The 14752-nt window shown below is 39.8% G+C and overlaps 1 protein-coding gene across 3 annotated transcripts in view; it reads right to left on the bottom strand.

The window, feature by feature from the left end:
* Nucleotides 1–873: 873 nt before the first annotated feature.
* Nucleotides 874–14752, bottom strand: part of POLH (DNA polymerase eta) — a 39055-nt gene continuing 25176 nt past the window's right edge. For all 3 annotated transcript variants that reach the window (XM_042986436.1, XM_015538915.2, XM_015538917.2), the window contains 7 exons: nt 12486–12655; nt 10416–10519; nt 9129–9248; nt 8247–8370; nt 7646–7711; nt 4130–4299; nt 874–2418 (listed from right to left, as the gene is read on the bottom strand). In XM_042986436.1, the coding sequence (XP_042842370.1) occupies nt 1455–2418; nt 4130–4299; nt 7646–7711; nt 8247–8370; nt 9129–9248; nt 10416–10519; nt 12486–12655 (1718 nt within the window). In that variant the 3' untranslated portion in view covers nt 874–1454. The remainder of the gene's footprint in view (nt 2419–4129; nt 4300–7645; nt 7712–8246; nt 8371–9128; nt 9249–10415; nt 10520–12485; nt 12656–14752) is intronic.

The raw sequence follows: 14752 nt of genomic DNA, 5'->3' as shown, positions 1-14752 counted from the left end.
CTCTGTGTAACTCAAGGTTTCCTATATCAAAAAAGCTGACTTCCCACATATAGGAACAGAGATTAAGAATACAGTACTGTAAGGGCACCTGGGTGGCTCAGTTGGCTGAGCGTCTGACTCTTGATTTCGACTCAGGTCATGATACCAGGGTCGTGGGATTGAGTCCTGCGACAGGCTCCGTGCTGAGCATAAAGCCTGCTTAAGATATTCTCTCTCCCTCTATCCCCCCACCTCTACCCTGCTCGCGCACTCTCTAAAACCAAGAAAAAGAAAAGAAAATGGAACTATCAGCACGGACAAGTGCAGAAAGCTACGATAAACCCTAAGCTAAATATTCAAACATCAAAAGGAAAAAGATGAACATGCCAGTGACCCTGAAAGCCAAGCACTACCTCACATTTGTACTTTAGGGTTTAAGGAAATGTCATGGCCCTCTACAAACCTGGCTTGCCACTGGCATCTTCTAGATCAGTAGTCCTCAAACACCTTGGAGAATCTTTAATATACAGATTCTGGGTCAGTACGGGTGAAGGTGAGGCTAAGACAATTTCTTAGAAGTTCCCTGATAATGCTGATGCTCCTGCTCCTCAAAATCACACTCAGACCAGCAAGATTATTATTTTTTTTAAGATTTTAGTTTTAAGTAATCTCTACACCCAACATGGGCTCAAACTCACAACCCTGAGATCAGGAGTCACCAGCTGAGCCACCTAGGTGCCCTAAGTAGCAAGATCCCAGAGAGGATCTAGTTCTGATCATGACTTACCCAATCTAAACAGAGTTCCTGAACTAGTCCACGAACACTCTCATTCTACATTAGACCAAACACAAGAGATAGAAGGGCCAGTGGCTAAAATTGTGGTCATAATAGGGTTTCCTTGTATGAAATTCAGTATTTATTGAGTAGCTTCTGTGTATAGAGCCCTGCCCTAAACTAGTTACCACTTTAGGGTTTCAGGTCTTTACCTCACGTTCTCAAACCTCACATTTGGTCAAAGCGTTATCTAAACTGCCCCTGTCACAGAGCTTGAGGAAAAATCTTTTTAAAACGTTTTTTCTCCATTACTTTTCTGTTCCAATCTTTAAGCTACAGACTTTAAGTATCTTGTCTTTGATTTCCAATCATCAGTAAGGTATATCAGTTTTACAGATGAAAAAGAAAGTGCCTCTCGTGGGCTTCAAGGCCCACACATTTTTACCGACACTGTGTCCCTAAACTTTAATGATTAAAAACTCCGAGCAGTTGTATCTCTGCAAGATAAGTCAGTTTTTACATCTCTGTCAGCAATGGAATTAGAATCCATGCCTGTGAAGAGATGGGGGTCTTAACTCAGCATCTAACTGGATTATTTTTCTTGTATAAAAGTTACAGGTTTCCTTGAGAAGTAAAAACATTTCCATCTCCTAGTTTACAGGTAAAATATTAAAACCCTGCAGCAAGCCTGAGGGCAGCACTATTGTGTTAACGGCTTGAAAAATGATTCCAATGTCTGCATGCCCTCAGGCCTAGGGCGTTTATTACTGGAGGCTGAAGGGCTCTTGGGATTTCTTTTGCCCTGAGGAGAACTGGCAGGAACAACCTGTGAGTTTGAGGAGTGGGACTGCATAAAGGATTTCTGTAACTCCAATGCAAAATGATAGTCTGCAACCTGTGAGTCTGAGGAGTGGGACTGCGTAAAGGATTTCTGTAACTCCAATGCAAAATGATAGTCCGTATGTTCTGGCATTTCCCATACAGGCACCAGAGAGCCACACTTCTCACAGGGCACTTGGTCCTCAGCTGCCACAGGACTTGGGGTAGTAGTTGACTTCTGAGCCACCTCCGGAGCAGACTTGGAAATTACAGAAGCAAGACTGCTTGGGCTATTCTGGGCCAAATCCATCCCTGCAGGAGTTGTTTTAGAGGATCCCACCTTCAATACTGCTTGACAGACGGGGGTGCAATCTGGATATTCTGTTGGAAAAGAGTTTGTTAACTTTTTAGGGCTGGACTGTGGATTTTGTGGAGGGAAGACAACTGAAGGATTACTAAGCTGTTTCTGCTTTAGAAGTAGACTCTTCTGCTTAAAGAAGGGCTCGGTTCCTGTAGCATGACTGGTTTGGAAAGGTAACGAGGGCTTGGATGGTGAATTGCTCGTGGGGGCCTGGGTAGTGTCAGTAAGAGATGACACTGAAGCTTCTTTGACTTTCTGCTTTTCTGCAGCTTTTTGGAAGAATGATTCCAGAGAAGTGGCTACTTTCTTAGTGGCTGTCCCTGCCAGGCCACATTCCTGGGTCTTAGCTTCTGAACTGGTAGCTGGCACCTTTGGCAGAGAACTTGGGTCACTGCTCAAGAAGGTGGTGATGTCTGTGCAAGATGAAGGGGCAGAGGCAGAGAATTTGGTAGCACAGAGGAAAAGCATTGTGAGGGGAGGAGACCTGTATAGAAAGTAAAGGAACAAGATTAGCACCAGGTCACAGATTCAGTTTGTAAATGACTGGGATTATGGTTCTAGGATTTATGGTTGTTAAATATTAGGGTATCAGATTAATACTGATTCAGTAGACCTGGGATAGGCACTCTTCACAAGTTCCTGGGTGATGCGGATATTGCTGGCCTACGACCACATCTTGAGAACTGCTGATTTGGTGAACATCCAACCAGGTCAGACATAGAAACTGGATCCCCTGACTGCTAGGTATTCATAAGGTATGTCATAACATATGTAAAAACAGCTATAATCCTGGGTTGAGGCAAGAAATTTTACTCAGGGCAACAAAAAAGCTTTAGAGTATTCAGACTGGAAAGTCTCTTGAAAAAATCCTCTTAGCCATTCCATTCTGTTTTTAAAGAGGACACCATCTAACCCTAATTTTGACAGACTTTCAACTCAAATTTCTAGAGCATGAAATCCCACAACTGGGATTACCTATCTTAGTCTCAGAAACATTTCAAGAAATTCCTGTCACAAAGTTACTCATTTTGTTTACTCAAGTACATTTTCACATGAGTTGAATTTCAGAAGATAAAATGTGCTTTTATAAACAGATTAATCCCTCGACGAGGTAAGGAGTAAGTGCTGTTTTAAAATTATTATAACAGTATATCACTATCCTCTGGTTTCATGCTCTGGACAGTCTTACAATCAGATCATTTTGATGCTTCCCTGTCAATAGGTTTCACACTCCTGGTAAGTGTTAGAGTCTGTTAATTTATAAGGTTTCATATGAGCATAGTATCATAATTTATCATTTGGTTCAGTGAAACTGTTCAATATTTGAAAATAAACATATATATAAGGAAGTATAAGTTAAATAAATTATTCCAAGTAAAGAACAAAGGACTCCAGCTTTAGAGACCCCATCGTATTGTAGGTCTGCACAAACAACAGTAGTATCCACATGTTTAGATAAGCAATAACTTAGGTGTTCAATGAAACCTTTTTTTCTTTTCTTTCCTTTATTATTTTTTACAGTCTCTAGTATAGATCTATAAGTAAACAACCAATTTATGTTTCCCACAAAATTATATTTCCGTTGTGAATTAGGAATACTTTTCTCAATGTAATAGGCTATGTTATATAAATAGAGGATCCCAATACTGAAAATCATTAATATCTGAACAATAAATGAACATGTTCCAATCATATATTTGGTTATTTTTCATGACCAAATGAAGTGAAATGTAATACGACATTTGGTTTTATACCAGCGGAGCTTGTAACTGAGTTGGGATGTTAGATTGAGATTATCAATGAACATAGGTCGCTTGCATTGTCAAGGAAGATGTTTTTAAGATAGAACAATTAAGTGCTGAAATTCCCAAGTTCAAGATCCTTGAAACTTGAGTTTCTATACTCCCACGTGCCATTGCTTGTTCCTCCTGACTGCAGCAAAGGCGGGGATAGTACTGGATTATTCTCCCTCTGGAACCCACCCCTGAACTGAAATGCACCAAAGGCAGGCAAAGAAGCTGTAGGCAAGCTGCCTTTTTTCTGGTGTGCTGTTTTCTTCCATTCCTCTCTGTGATAGGTCCCACTAGCCAGAGTCACCAAGAACCTACCCCAGCTGGAAAGCTATATACCCACTAATTTTAGAGAAAGACAGGGTACAAGTGTCTTCTGAGAAGACAAGCTGGAATTAAACTCACCAGCAAGTTTGGATGCCTGAAGTGTTACAGTTCCTGATGACAGCAAATGCGTCACGGCTCATCTTGTGAGCATCGTAGTGGGTAAGGGCACAGCAGCGGCGTAGGCTGCTGAGACGTCTGTCTCCTTGTACACGAATGCTCACAGCCAACTGTGTGGCCACCCTGTCATTCTGTGGGTATAAAAGGATTGAGACCAGAAAGTTACTGTGAGCATCTGGGTTCTATATATTGAATTGTTTAGAGGAAATTAAAAGAACCAGGGTGACGAAATGGTTTGGAAATAGTCATGTTTAATTTTTAATATTTTATGCTTGTTTCTTAGTGCAAGAAGTAATTGGAGCAGACAGAATTGAAGGATGAAATATTAGAATATCTAGAATATTTTGACAGGTGATGGGAACAGGACAGAATAAATGAAAATGGGAACTCTTTCCCTGAATGTTTTTTTGTGCTGTCTATGCAGGAAGATTATAACAAATACTTATTCTATTTTGTGACTGAGGGAAGGATTCATTTAAGTAATTGTCTGAGAGGAAGATCCAAGCTAGGATGTCAAGATTGAGTAGTAGGTCTATTATTTAATCTGCTGGTGATGCTCTTATACTTAAGCACAGAAGTTTCCATTAGCACCTCCTCCTTATACCCTGTCTATAGAAGATACAGTGTAGTGAGCTTGCCTCTAGAAAGCAAGATCATTGACCCAATTTTCAGTGAAGTCTAGACATCCAAATGAACACTATTGATGCAAGGCAAACTAAGAAATAAAGGTCAAGGGGCAGAAATATAAGAAGGTGAAAAGTCTACATAGGGATCCTCCAGAATCAGGAGATGGTGGTGAGAAGAAATACCCCTAAGGCAAACAAGCCAACAGCAGCAAATATTTTGTTGGGTAAAAATGTATTTTGTATTTTTGTACGTTTTGTAAATACAGTTCATAAGAATTTATCTTCAGAGAATAGAAATAGGCAATTGACTAAAACCATGTATCAGCTACACCAAAGAGACATAGGAGAGAACAAAATAAAGTTCAGGCCCTCATGGGTCTTGTCTTGTAATAGGAACTGCAGAAAATAAACAAGTAGGCATGTAATAGAAATAAGAAATTTCTATTTTCTTTTTTTTTTTTTTTTAAGTTTATTTATTTTGAGAGAGAGACAGAGTGAGTACAAGCGGGAGAGGGGCAGAGACAGAGGGGGAGAGAGCGAGAATCCCAAGCAGCCTCTGCACCGTCAGCACAGAGCCCACCGTGGGGCTTGAACTCACGAACTGTTGAGATCGTGACCTGAGCCGAAACCAAGAGTTGGATGCTGAGCCACCCAACGACTGAGCCACCCAACGCCCCTGTATTTCTATGAGAAAAAGCAGAGTAAGGAAGAGAGTGACGAAAGCTGCTGATGTGATAGGGTAGTTGGGAAGGCCTCTTGAAGAAGGTGACCTTTGAGACTTGAATAAAGCAAGAGAGGAAATTTTAAGAATATATGAGGAAAGATTCTCCAGGCTGAAGGAATGGCAAGAACAAAACTGCTAACGTGGGAGTTTGGTGTGTTAAATAAAAGGGAAGGCTGCCAGTGGGGTAGAGGCTACAGCAGAGAAGGAAGGGGGACAGGACAGGAGATAAGGCCAGAGAAGTAGCCAGGGACCAAATCATTTTGGTCATGACAAAATAAAAATACAAAATTAAGTCTACATATGACTTAAGTATGAAGGGAAACCACTAGAATACTTTAAACAGTGAAGTGACAAGGATCTTCTATGTCCAGAATTACTTTTGACATAAAATCCTTTTAAGCTTAAAGAGATTTTCAGGGGTCCCCACTGTGTTGCATGAAGGCTTATAAAGAGAAATGAGAACGGAGCGACACCTAGTGGGCAAAGGCAAATTGGCCCATAACACAACTGGGATTGCCCACCCAAGAACAAACATTCACCACCACAAGGGGCAAACGGGTAGTTTGGGATGATTTCTGACAGTATACAGTTGACCTGTAGGACCCCTAGATGCTGAAACATGAGAGAACACATCGAACAATACCATCAGGAAAGTGAAAAAACCCACAGAATGGGAGAAAATATTTGCAAAATAAATATCTGACAAGGGACTTACATAGAGTATAATATATATAGAGAGAGAATATATATATAATATATACATAGAGAATTTTTAAAACTCAATAATGAAGAGACAACCACTTCGAAAATGGGCAAAGGATCTTGATAAATGTCTCCAAAGAAGATAAGAAAATGGCCAATAAGCACCTGAAAACCACAGTGAGATACCACTTCACACCCACTAGTATGGCTAAAATAAAAAGACAGTAACAAAGATAGTAAAATTAATTTTACACTGCTAGGAGTGTAAGTCTGATAGCTCCTCAAAATGCTAAACATAGTTACCATGTGAACCAGCAATTCTAATCCTAGGCATTTACCCAAGAGAAATGAAACATGTCTACCCAAAAATCTATACATGCATGTTCATAGCAACATTGTTCATAACAGCCAAGAAGTAGGAACAACTCAAATATTCACTCACTGATGAATGGATAAACAAAATATATCCATATAATAGAATATTGTTCATTCATAAACATTCATGTTACAGTATGAGTGAACCTTGAAAATATGTTAACCAAAAGATTTCAAGCAAGTCAAAAGGCCACATACTGCATTCTTCCACTTATATAAAATGTCCCAAAGAAGTGTATGAAGATAAAGCACAACAGCAGTTTCCTAGGGCTAAGTAACTGCTAATGGGTATAGATCTCTTTTCTGGGTGATGACATGTTCTCAAATTGATTGTGGAATAGCTGAACAATTCTGGAATATCCTAAAACCACTGAGCTGTGTACTGTAAATGGGTGAATTTTATGGTATGTAAAATATCAATAAAGCTATTTTATTTAAAGGAGGGGATAAAGAAACTAATCAGATGTCAAGTCTTTGACTTCATGCGCTGTCTCTAAAACTGCCAGCACTACTTTGTCACATGGACTGCAAGTTCCAATAATTTACAGTCTAATCCCTGAGTGTCTTATTTAATGGCTTTGTACTCTGATGAAGATCCACTGTATATTCAGGATTGTAGGAGGGGTTAAATAAGGAATATACAAAAGAGTAGAGGCAAATGGCAACGAAGGAGATGGGATACTCAGATCCTATGCTGAATTTTATGAAAGAAAAAAGATTTTTTTTAATTTTTTTTTATTTTTGAGAGAGAGAGACAGAGCAGGAGCAGGGCAGAGAGAGAGAGAGGGAGACACAGAATCTGAAGCAGGCTCCAGGCTCTGAGCTGTCAGCACAGAGCCTGATGCAGGGCTCAAACTCACAAACTGTGAGATCATGACCTGAGCTGAAGGCGGACGCTCACCCAACTGAGCCACACAGGAGCCCCAAAAGATTTCTTAAAACTTCCTAGTCTGGTATCTTTTTGTATCTTTGTTTCTACTCCTTAAGATACACAACAACTGGTATTTAAATCCCCAAACTCACCCCAAGAATAAAGAAAGAAAGTCTTACATCATTTCGGTCCTTGGTTAGTCTCTCCTCTAGTTCCTGGGCTAATTGCAAAAGCCACCACTGTACCTAAAAAAGTGTTGAGACTTTAATCTTTCATTTAAAAATTCTAGGTTTATTATAGTACAAGATGGAGGATTTGTTCAATTCTCCCACAAATGTAAGTGTGCAATAATGTCTCCCCTATAACCAAGAGATCACCAGATCATAGAAATCTTCAGTACTCTGACCTGCCTTAGCTCAAGATTCTCATTTTCTTTTCCTGCTGGAATGCCGTCAGGTGAACTTCAGGCATGTTCCAGCTCTGAGAAAAAAAACAACACACAAGCTTGAGGCATAATATCCCAGGCCTTCCAAGTTATCATCTACCAAAAAAATGAGTAATTCCATTTCAAATTTCAGTCAGTTTCATCTTGTTTCTTTTTGGATAGAAAAAATAATCATGGAAAAAATAATAAGTTTAGTCCATTTTCAACACAAAAAAAGAACTTCATACTTTACAACAGAATGGCCCCGTCTAACTTACTAAACGTTCTGCAGTTACCCAAACCTACCGACTAACCCCCTCAAAAGAGGCAATGTTCTCTCAAGAATGCTTGCCTACCTGTTCCCGAGTAGCCAGAGCTGTCTTTCCTGGGAAGTTCTTGCCGCAGCCAACGGTTTTAGGTATTTTTCTGGGTCTAACTGGATCATGTTCAACCCCACGACACATGGCATATAGCCAAGATCTAATAAAAGCAGGAAAAAAAAGTTTAAGGTGAAAGCAAATGATAATTCTTGTTAAAATAAAATACCTACATTGCACTACCTTTTTGTCTCCTTCATAGAAATGGAAAAATTTGTCCAGAATTAAGTATACTTCACCTCTGACAGAATCCCTGCCCTTCCCAATGAATGCTAGTGGAATATATTGCCAAGGAGAGGGATACTGGTTGTGCTTTTTAAAGCCAACTCATCATTTGTAGTTTTGGAAAAGTGCTGAGCAAGCCACTGATTCATATCCCCAAGTTTTTTGGTATAAGTCTAAATACAAAGATTTTAAGGGAGGGGTGCCTGGGTGGCTCAGGTGGTTAAGCGTCTGACTTCCGCTTAGGCCGTGATCTTCCAGTTCATGGGTTTGAGCCCCACATTGGGCTCGCTGCTGTCAGTGCAGAGCCTGCCTTGGATCCTCTGTCTCCTTCTCTCTCTGCCCCTCCTCCCACACCTCAAGATAAACATTTAAAAAAAGGTTTTAAAGGAATTACCAGCATTTCAGCACACGAAAATGCTCTAAATATCCAAGCCTATCAACCTACTTAGGTAAATGAAAAACTACTCTAGAATGACAGGCCACAGTGACCTAACATTTCAAAGCAAAAGAACCAAAGAAATTATCTCGAGAAACAAATGTTAAAGATAGGTCTAAATTTTACTGGATGCTTTTGTCTGTGTTTGACTTTAGCATCTCCATACAGGTCATGATTGAAAAACATTAGGAATCACTTACCCATTCTTCTTCCCAAAATGACTCTGGAGCTGGGATTCAGTGAACTGGGTCAGTTCACCCATGTATTCCACCCCCAGGATTTCAATGACAGAGGCCCCTAGCTTTCCTCCAAGATTACGGCTAACAAGACAAAGAATTTATAGGTCACATCATAAATATCTGGTTATCAGCAGACATAAGAAATTTTGCTTCTGTAAGTAGCTCTCCACAGGGTTCAGGGACAATGAGAGCACGTACTGCTCCTGTAAACTATTAATTTCCTAGTATAAGACTAGATGATTCAAATACTCTGGGAGTTAGGACCTGGGAAGATTAACAATAGCATAAACAAAAGGTTAAAGTCATTGATTAGTTATCAAAGTCAACTGTGTAAAAATTTTTCAATTTTACAGGATCTACTGTCCCATTTAGGGATTAAAATTCCAACCCCAAGACAAATCTTTTTCATGACTAAAACCTTTTATATTTAAGAATATAATAAAAATTCTTAAGCTTTGCCTGTAAAGCTTCCTATAATATGTCTTCAACCTACCTTTTCAGTCCTATTTCTATCACTTATCTTCTCCAACATGGTCCAGTTAACCTGGTTTATGTCCCAGCTCACCACAAATACCTTATACTTTCCCCCCTTTCTGTTCAAAACATTATCAAAATCAGAATTGCTCTTCAGTTATCATCTGGCAAAATCTCATGCAGTTTTCATAAATGTTTCTCAGATTTCTCTTCTCTGAACTCTGATAACTACCTGTATAACTCATTTAGCAAATATTCATGTACAGTCTTAATAGCACCTTCACTGTTCCTTTGAACTGTCTTGTCCCTTCATCCTGTCCCTTCAACAATAGTGTAAGCCCTTATCAAGGACACACAGTTGGTATGCACAGCCTAGTTATTCGTTTATTTGGATTTTTCTCTCATACCTACTTTGGGAGCAGTTTGGTAGCCCTGAACACCTCGGGATGATATTAGAAGAAAAAAAAGAAGTAAAATTCCTATTGGTTTTGTTATTTAGTAACAGACTTGAACAAAAAGGCTAGAAGGAAATTAAAGACACAGCTAAAAATCAGTTCATTTTTTAAAATTCAGGATCAAGTAACTTCCATAGATAATCCAGAATTGAAGCCTCATTAGGAAAAAAGTCTGTGTTTTTCAAAATTTTGTGTGCTCTCTCTTCTACCTTCCTGGTTACCTACATTTTCTTGCTCCAATCTCTCATAAGGGACAGGAGAAACCAGAGTGCTTTCACAAGTATATGAGTGACACTGAAGGTACTCCCTGAATACTTACATTTTGTAGATAGGCATTTGACTGAAGAGCTGTGGGACTGACCCATGTGAGACCAGGGTCTGGCGGTTGGGCTTGTTAAGTCCACAGGCCAGTTTTGCCAGGACCTGGAGCATGGAAAGCATAAAAACTTCGTAACTGTCAACCTCACCCACACAGAGAGCTGGTGAATATTAACATACACATAAAAACACAGGCACAGCTTAAGGGCTGTTACTAATGGTTTCCACATTAAAAACAAAAACAAAACCAGAAACTCAAGACATCTCTAAACCTTGGTGTCCCACAACATCCTCAGTGGAAACTATGACCCACTATCATCATCCTCATTGTTCTTTCCACATCTATTCTCGGTTTCTCTTTGGTCGTTTTTTTTTTTTTTTCCATTCCCATCAATTCCTTAAGGTTCTCCCACTTCAAGAGGGGAAAAAGCCCAGAGAAGCTGCAGAGGACACTTACATAAGGTGCATTTCTAGGCATGTGCATATGAAAATGCTGAAACAAACCTGTTTTACCCTACCACATTGATCTACATTTCTTTTAAAAAAAGTTTTTTTTTAATGTTTATTTATTTTTGAGAGAGAGACAGACAGAGACAGAGACAGAGCACAAGTGGGCGAGGGGCAGAGGGAGAGGGAGACAGAGAATCCGAAGCAGGCTCCAGGCTCCAAGCTGTAGCACAGAGCCAGATGCAGGGCTCAAACCCACAAACCATGAGATCATGACCTGAGCCGAAGTCGGACGCTTAACCGACTGAGCCACCCATGTGCCCCTGATTTACATTTCTTGATTAATGGTTAATCCATTTTGAGTCCTAGATTTAACACAGATTACCATAATTCAAGTATCTCTGATAGAGATCTCAAAATCATCCTCCAATAGCAAACATCTTCTACTAGAAACAAGGCTTCAAAATGGGGGGGAAAAAAAAACAAAACAAAAAAACCCAAACCTTAGGTCCTTGAGAACTCTTTTGAAAGAATAAGGTGCTTCAGTGGTATCAGTTCACAAATTATAATTGGTAGGAAAAGTATAAAATCATCCTTTAAATTCACTGGAGAGATTCTCTAGAACTTCTACTAGGCAACATTTAGACTTGTTCAAATTACTACAATGGGACTTTTGTTTCCCCTCCCTTCACTCAACCAGAAGAAACCTCTAAAACTCTGTGGGATAGTTTGGCAACTTTCCTCTTCTTGGAGGAAGGGGGAAAAGGTAGTAACCAGGGATAATCAGCCACTGCCCAATTATTGAGCCTTGTCAGAAGGGGACAAAGATTCCAGACCCTCACAGCACTTTAAAAAGAAAACCAGTTATTCTGCCCCTATATTATTGACAATTGTCTATTCTCTAAATCAAAATAGGGGTCCAAACTAATAAAATTTTACTATTCCATCTCTCTTATTGCTCTCATTAGAGAGGAGGAAATAGGCAAAAGCAGAAAATACTCAGGCAATTCCACAAAGGAAATGAGATAATTCAGGGATATTCAGCAAGTGAAAAGAAATAGTTCACATATAAAATTCAAAGACTAACCTCCTCCTTTCCACAGACAGTTCAGTCATTAAGGAAGTCTTTTGGATACAACTGTATAAGCATTTTCTGCAAACTTTTCAGCCTGCTTCTTAGGAAAGCGCATGTTTAATGACATTTCCCTTGTTAAGGAATTGCTAACGCATTTATTTGGTCCTCAAAATGAATTTTATTTTTTTTCAACTTTTTTTTTTTCAACTTTTTTTTTTGTATTTATTTTTGGGACAGAGAGAGACAGAGCATGAACGGGGGAGGGGCAGAGAGAGAGGGAGACACAGAATCGGAAACAGGCTCCAGGCTCCGAGCCATCAGCCCAGAGCCCGACGCGGGGCTCGAACTCACGGACTGCGAGATCGTGACCTGGCCGAAGTCGGACGCTTAACCGACTGCGCCACCCAGGCGCCCCTCAAAATGAATTTTAAATAGAAGCCCATTTCAAAGTGTACATGTAATGATTTAAATGTCCCAGTCATATCCATCCTTGCTGTATTTAACTGCAGATATCTATGTTTCGCCTTGAAACCTATAATTAGCCTTCACCTTATTGTGTGAAATTCCAGCTGAACACTGAAAGCCCGTCTCCCTCTCTATGGCTGCTCTCATTTCCTCCACAATCACTGCTCCAACAGTGAGCTGCAGGTCCGGAGAGGTGGTGTTACCAGTCTGAAGAGAATCAAGCCATTGAAATAAGCCTTGTTTTCGCATCTCCTCTGAAAAATTGAAAGGTTGTATTTAGACATTTTTTTTTAGAGTCAGGATTTTATTTGTGTTATCTAATAGAAAAATGCTTCAATTTCAGGGTACTTTAAGAATGTACATTTTCACACACACACACACACACACAAAATGGCAGTCATTTACAAGATTTCTCAGTACTTAAGAGATCAATTTCTCCTTCCTATCAATTCCAGCAGACTTAGCTTCAGCATAGGCTGAACCTTATAGTTCTAATATGCAACACATATTGTATATTCATATTGTCTTTCATGATCATTGATTTAAAAGTACATCTGTTTTCTCTCTCTGGTTTTCTGGAATTTTCTTCCTCCAACTTTCCCTTGCACACCCCCGAGAATCCTGTTATTTAATTAGAAAATATTCAGAATTAACTCACACTTTAAAATAAATGTATTTATATATTTTTGGGGACTGGTTCTCCTGATGAGTAGCTAAAATCCAATCAGAAACACTAGTTTTATTCTTCTGATAAGCTATTGAAATTAGATATAGCTTTGGACTCAGGGCCTTGAAAATATCTTACTATCCAATTTTGAACTAGTCAGTTTTGAGAAAAGCCTAAAAAATGATTATATATAGCAAGGGAGGTAGGTATATAGAAAATGCAGACATGCTGGTTTATTTATTTACTTATTTAAAAAATTGTTTTAAATGTTTATCATTTTTGAGAGACAGAGCATGACTGGGGGAGGGGCAGAGAGAGAGGGAGACACAGAATCTGAAGCAGGCTCCAGGCTTCCGTGCTGTCAGCACAGAGCCCCACATGGGGCTCAAACCCACAAATCGCGAGATCATGACCTTAACCAAAGTTGGATACTTAACCAAGTCACCCAGGCACTCCTAAATATTTCATTTTTTTAAAAAGTTTATTTTGAGAGTAAGTGGGGGAGGGGCAGAAAGAGAGAGAGAGAGAGAGAGGGATAGAGAGAGAGAGAGAGAGAGAGAGAGAGAGAGAGAGAGAGAGAATCCAAGCAGGCTCCATGCTGTCAGCACAGAGCCTGACACAGGGCTCCATCCCACAAACGATGAGATCATGACCTAAGCCAAAACCAAGAGTTGGACCCTTAACCAAAAGAGCCACCCGGGTGCCCTAGGAATGCTGCTTTAAAGAGACAGTAATGAGGGGTGCCTGGGTGGCTCAGTCATTTAAGCATTCGACTTCGACTCACATCATGGTCTCATGGTTCATGAGTTGAGGCCCCACACTGGGCTCTGTGCTGTTAGCACAGAGCCCACTTCAGATCCTCTGTCTCTCTCTCTCTCTTTTCCCCTCCCCCATTTGCACTCTTTCTCTCTTAAAAATAAATAAAATATTATAAAAAGTAGAGCATAATTAGGTATGAACAAGGCAAGAAAATACACTCAAATAACTATGGGGAGGTATAGTGAAGGTTCATGTATATAGAGGAGGAAGATGAGCACATAGAAGGAAGTATTTTCCAACTCTTGATAACTGCTGCTTCTCTCCTTTGCAGGCTTGTCTTCTTCCTCTAACACCCTGGTAGATACTGAGCAACATTCTCCTCCTCCTCCTCTCTGTATATATGCTTTTTTCTTTTGGTGAACTGCTACAGGCTTATGTTTCAATTTGCTTATGCTGAGTACATGCAAATCCTAATCTCTATCCCCAAACTCCTAAACTCTAATTCTTATCTCCACCCCCCTACAGAATAACTCTTCTTGAACTTTTCATAATAGTTTCAAACTATAGTTCACTAAATTTTCTAAAAATAACTAAAATCAACCTTTATTATATCTTCCTTCTCAAGATTCCCTTTCCCAAACAACTCCCTTTTTTAAATAACCATATTTTTAATTTTGTTAACGTTTATTTATTTTGGAGAGAGACAGAGAGTGAGTAGGGGAGGGACAGAGAGAGAGGAAGACACAGGATCCAAAGCAGGCTCCAGGCTCTGAGCTGCCAGCACAGAGCCTGACGTGGGGCTCGAACTCACGAACCTCAAGATCATGACCCAAGCTGAAGTTAGATGCTTAACCGACTGAGCCACCCAGGCGCCCCAACAACTCCCTATTTCTATTAAAGGTTTGAAGGTTAAATAATATTGGCT

Source organism: Panthera tigris, chromosome B2 (genome assembly GCF_018350195.1).
Source record: "Panthera tigris isolate Pti1 chromosome B2, P.tigris_Pti1_mat1.1, whole genome shotgun sequence".
NCBI classification, from domain to species: Eukaryota; Metazoa; Chordata; class Mammalia; order Carnivora; family Felidae; genus Panthera; species Panthera tigris.
This window is presented reverse-complemented; position numbering and strand designations above follow the sequence as displayed.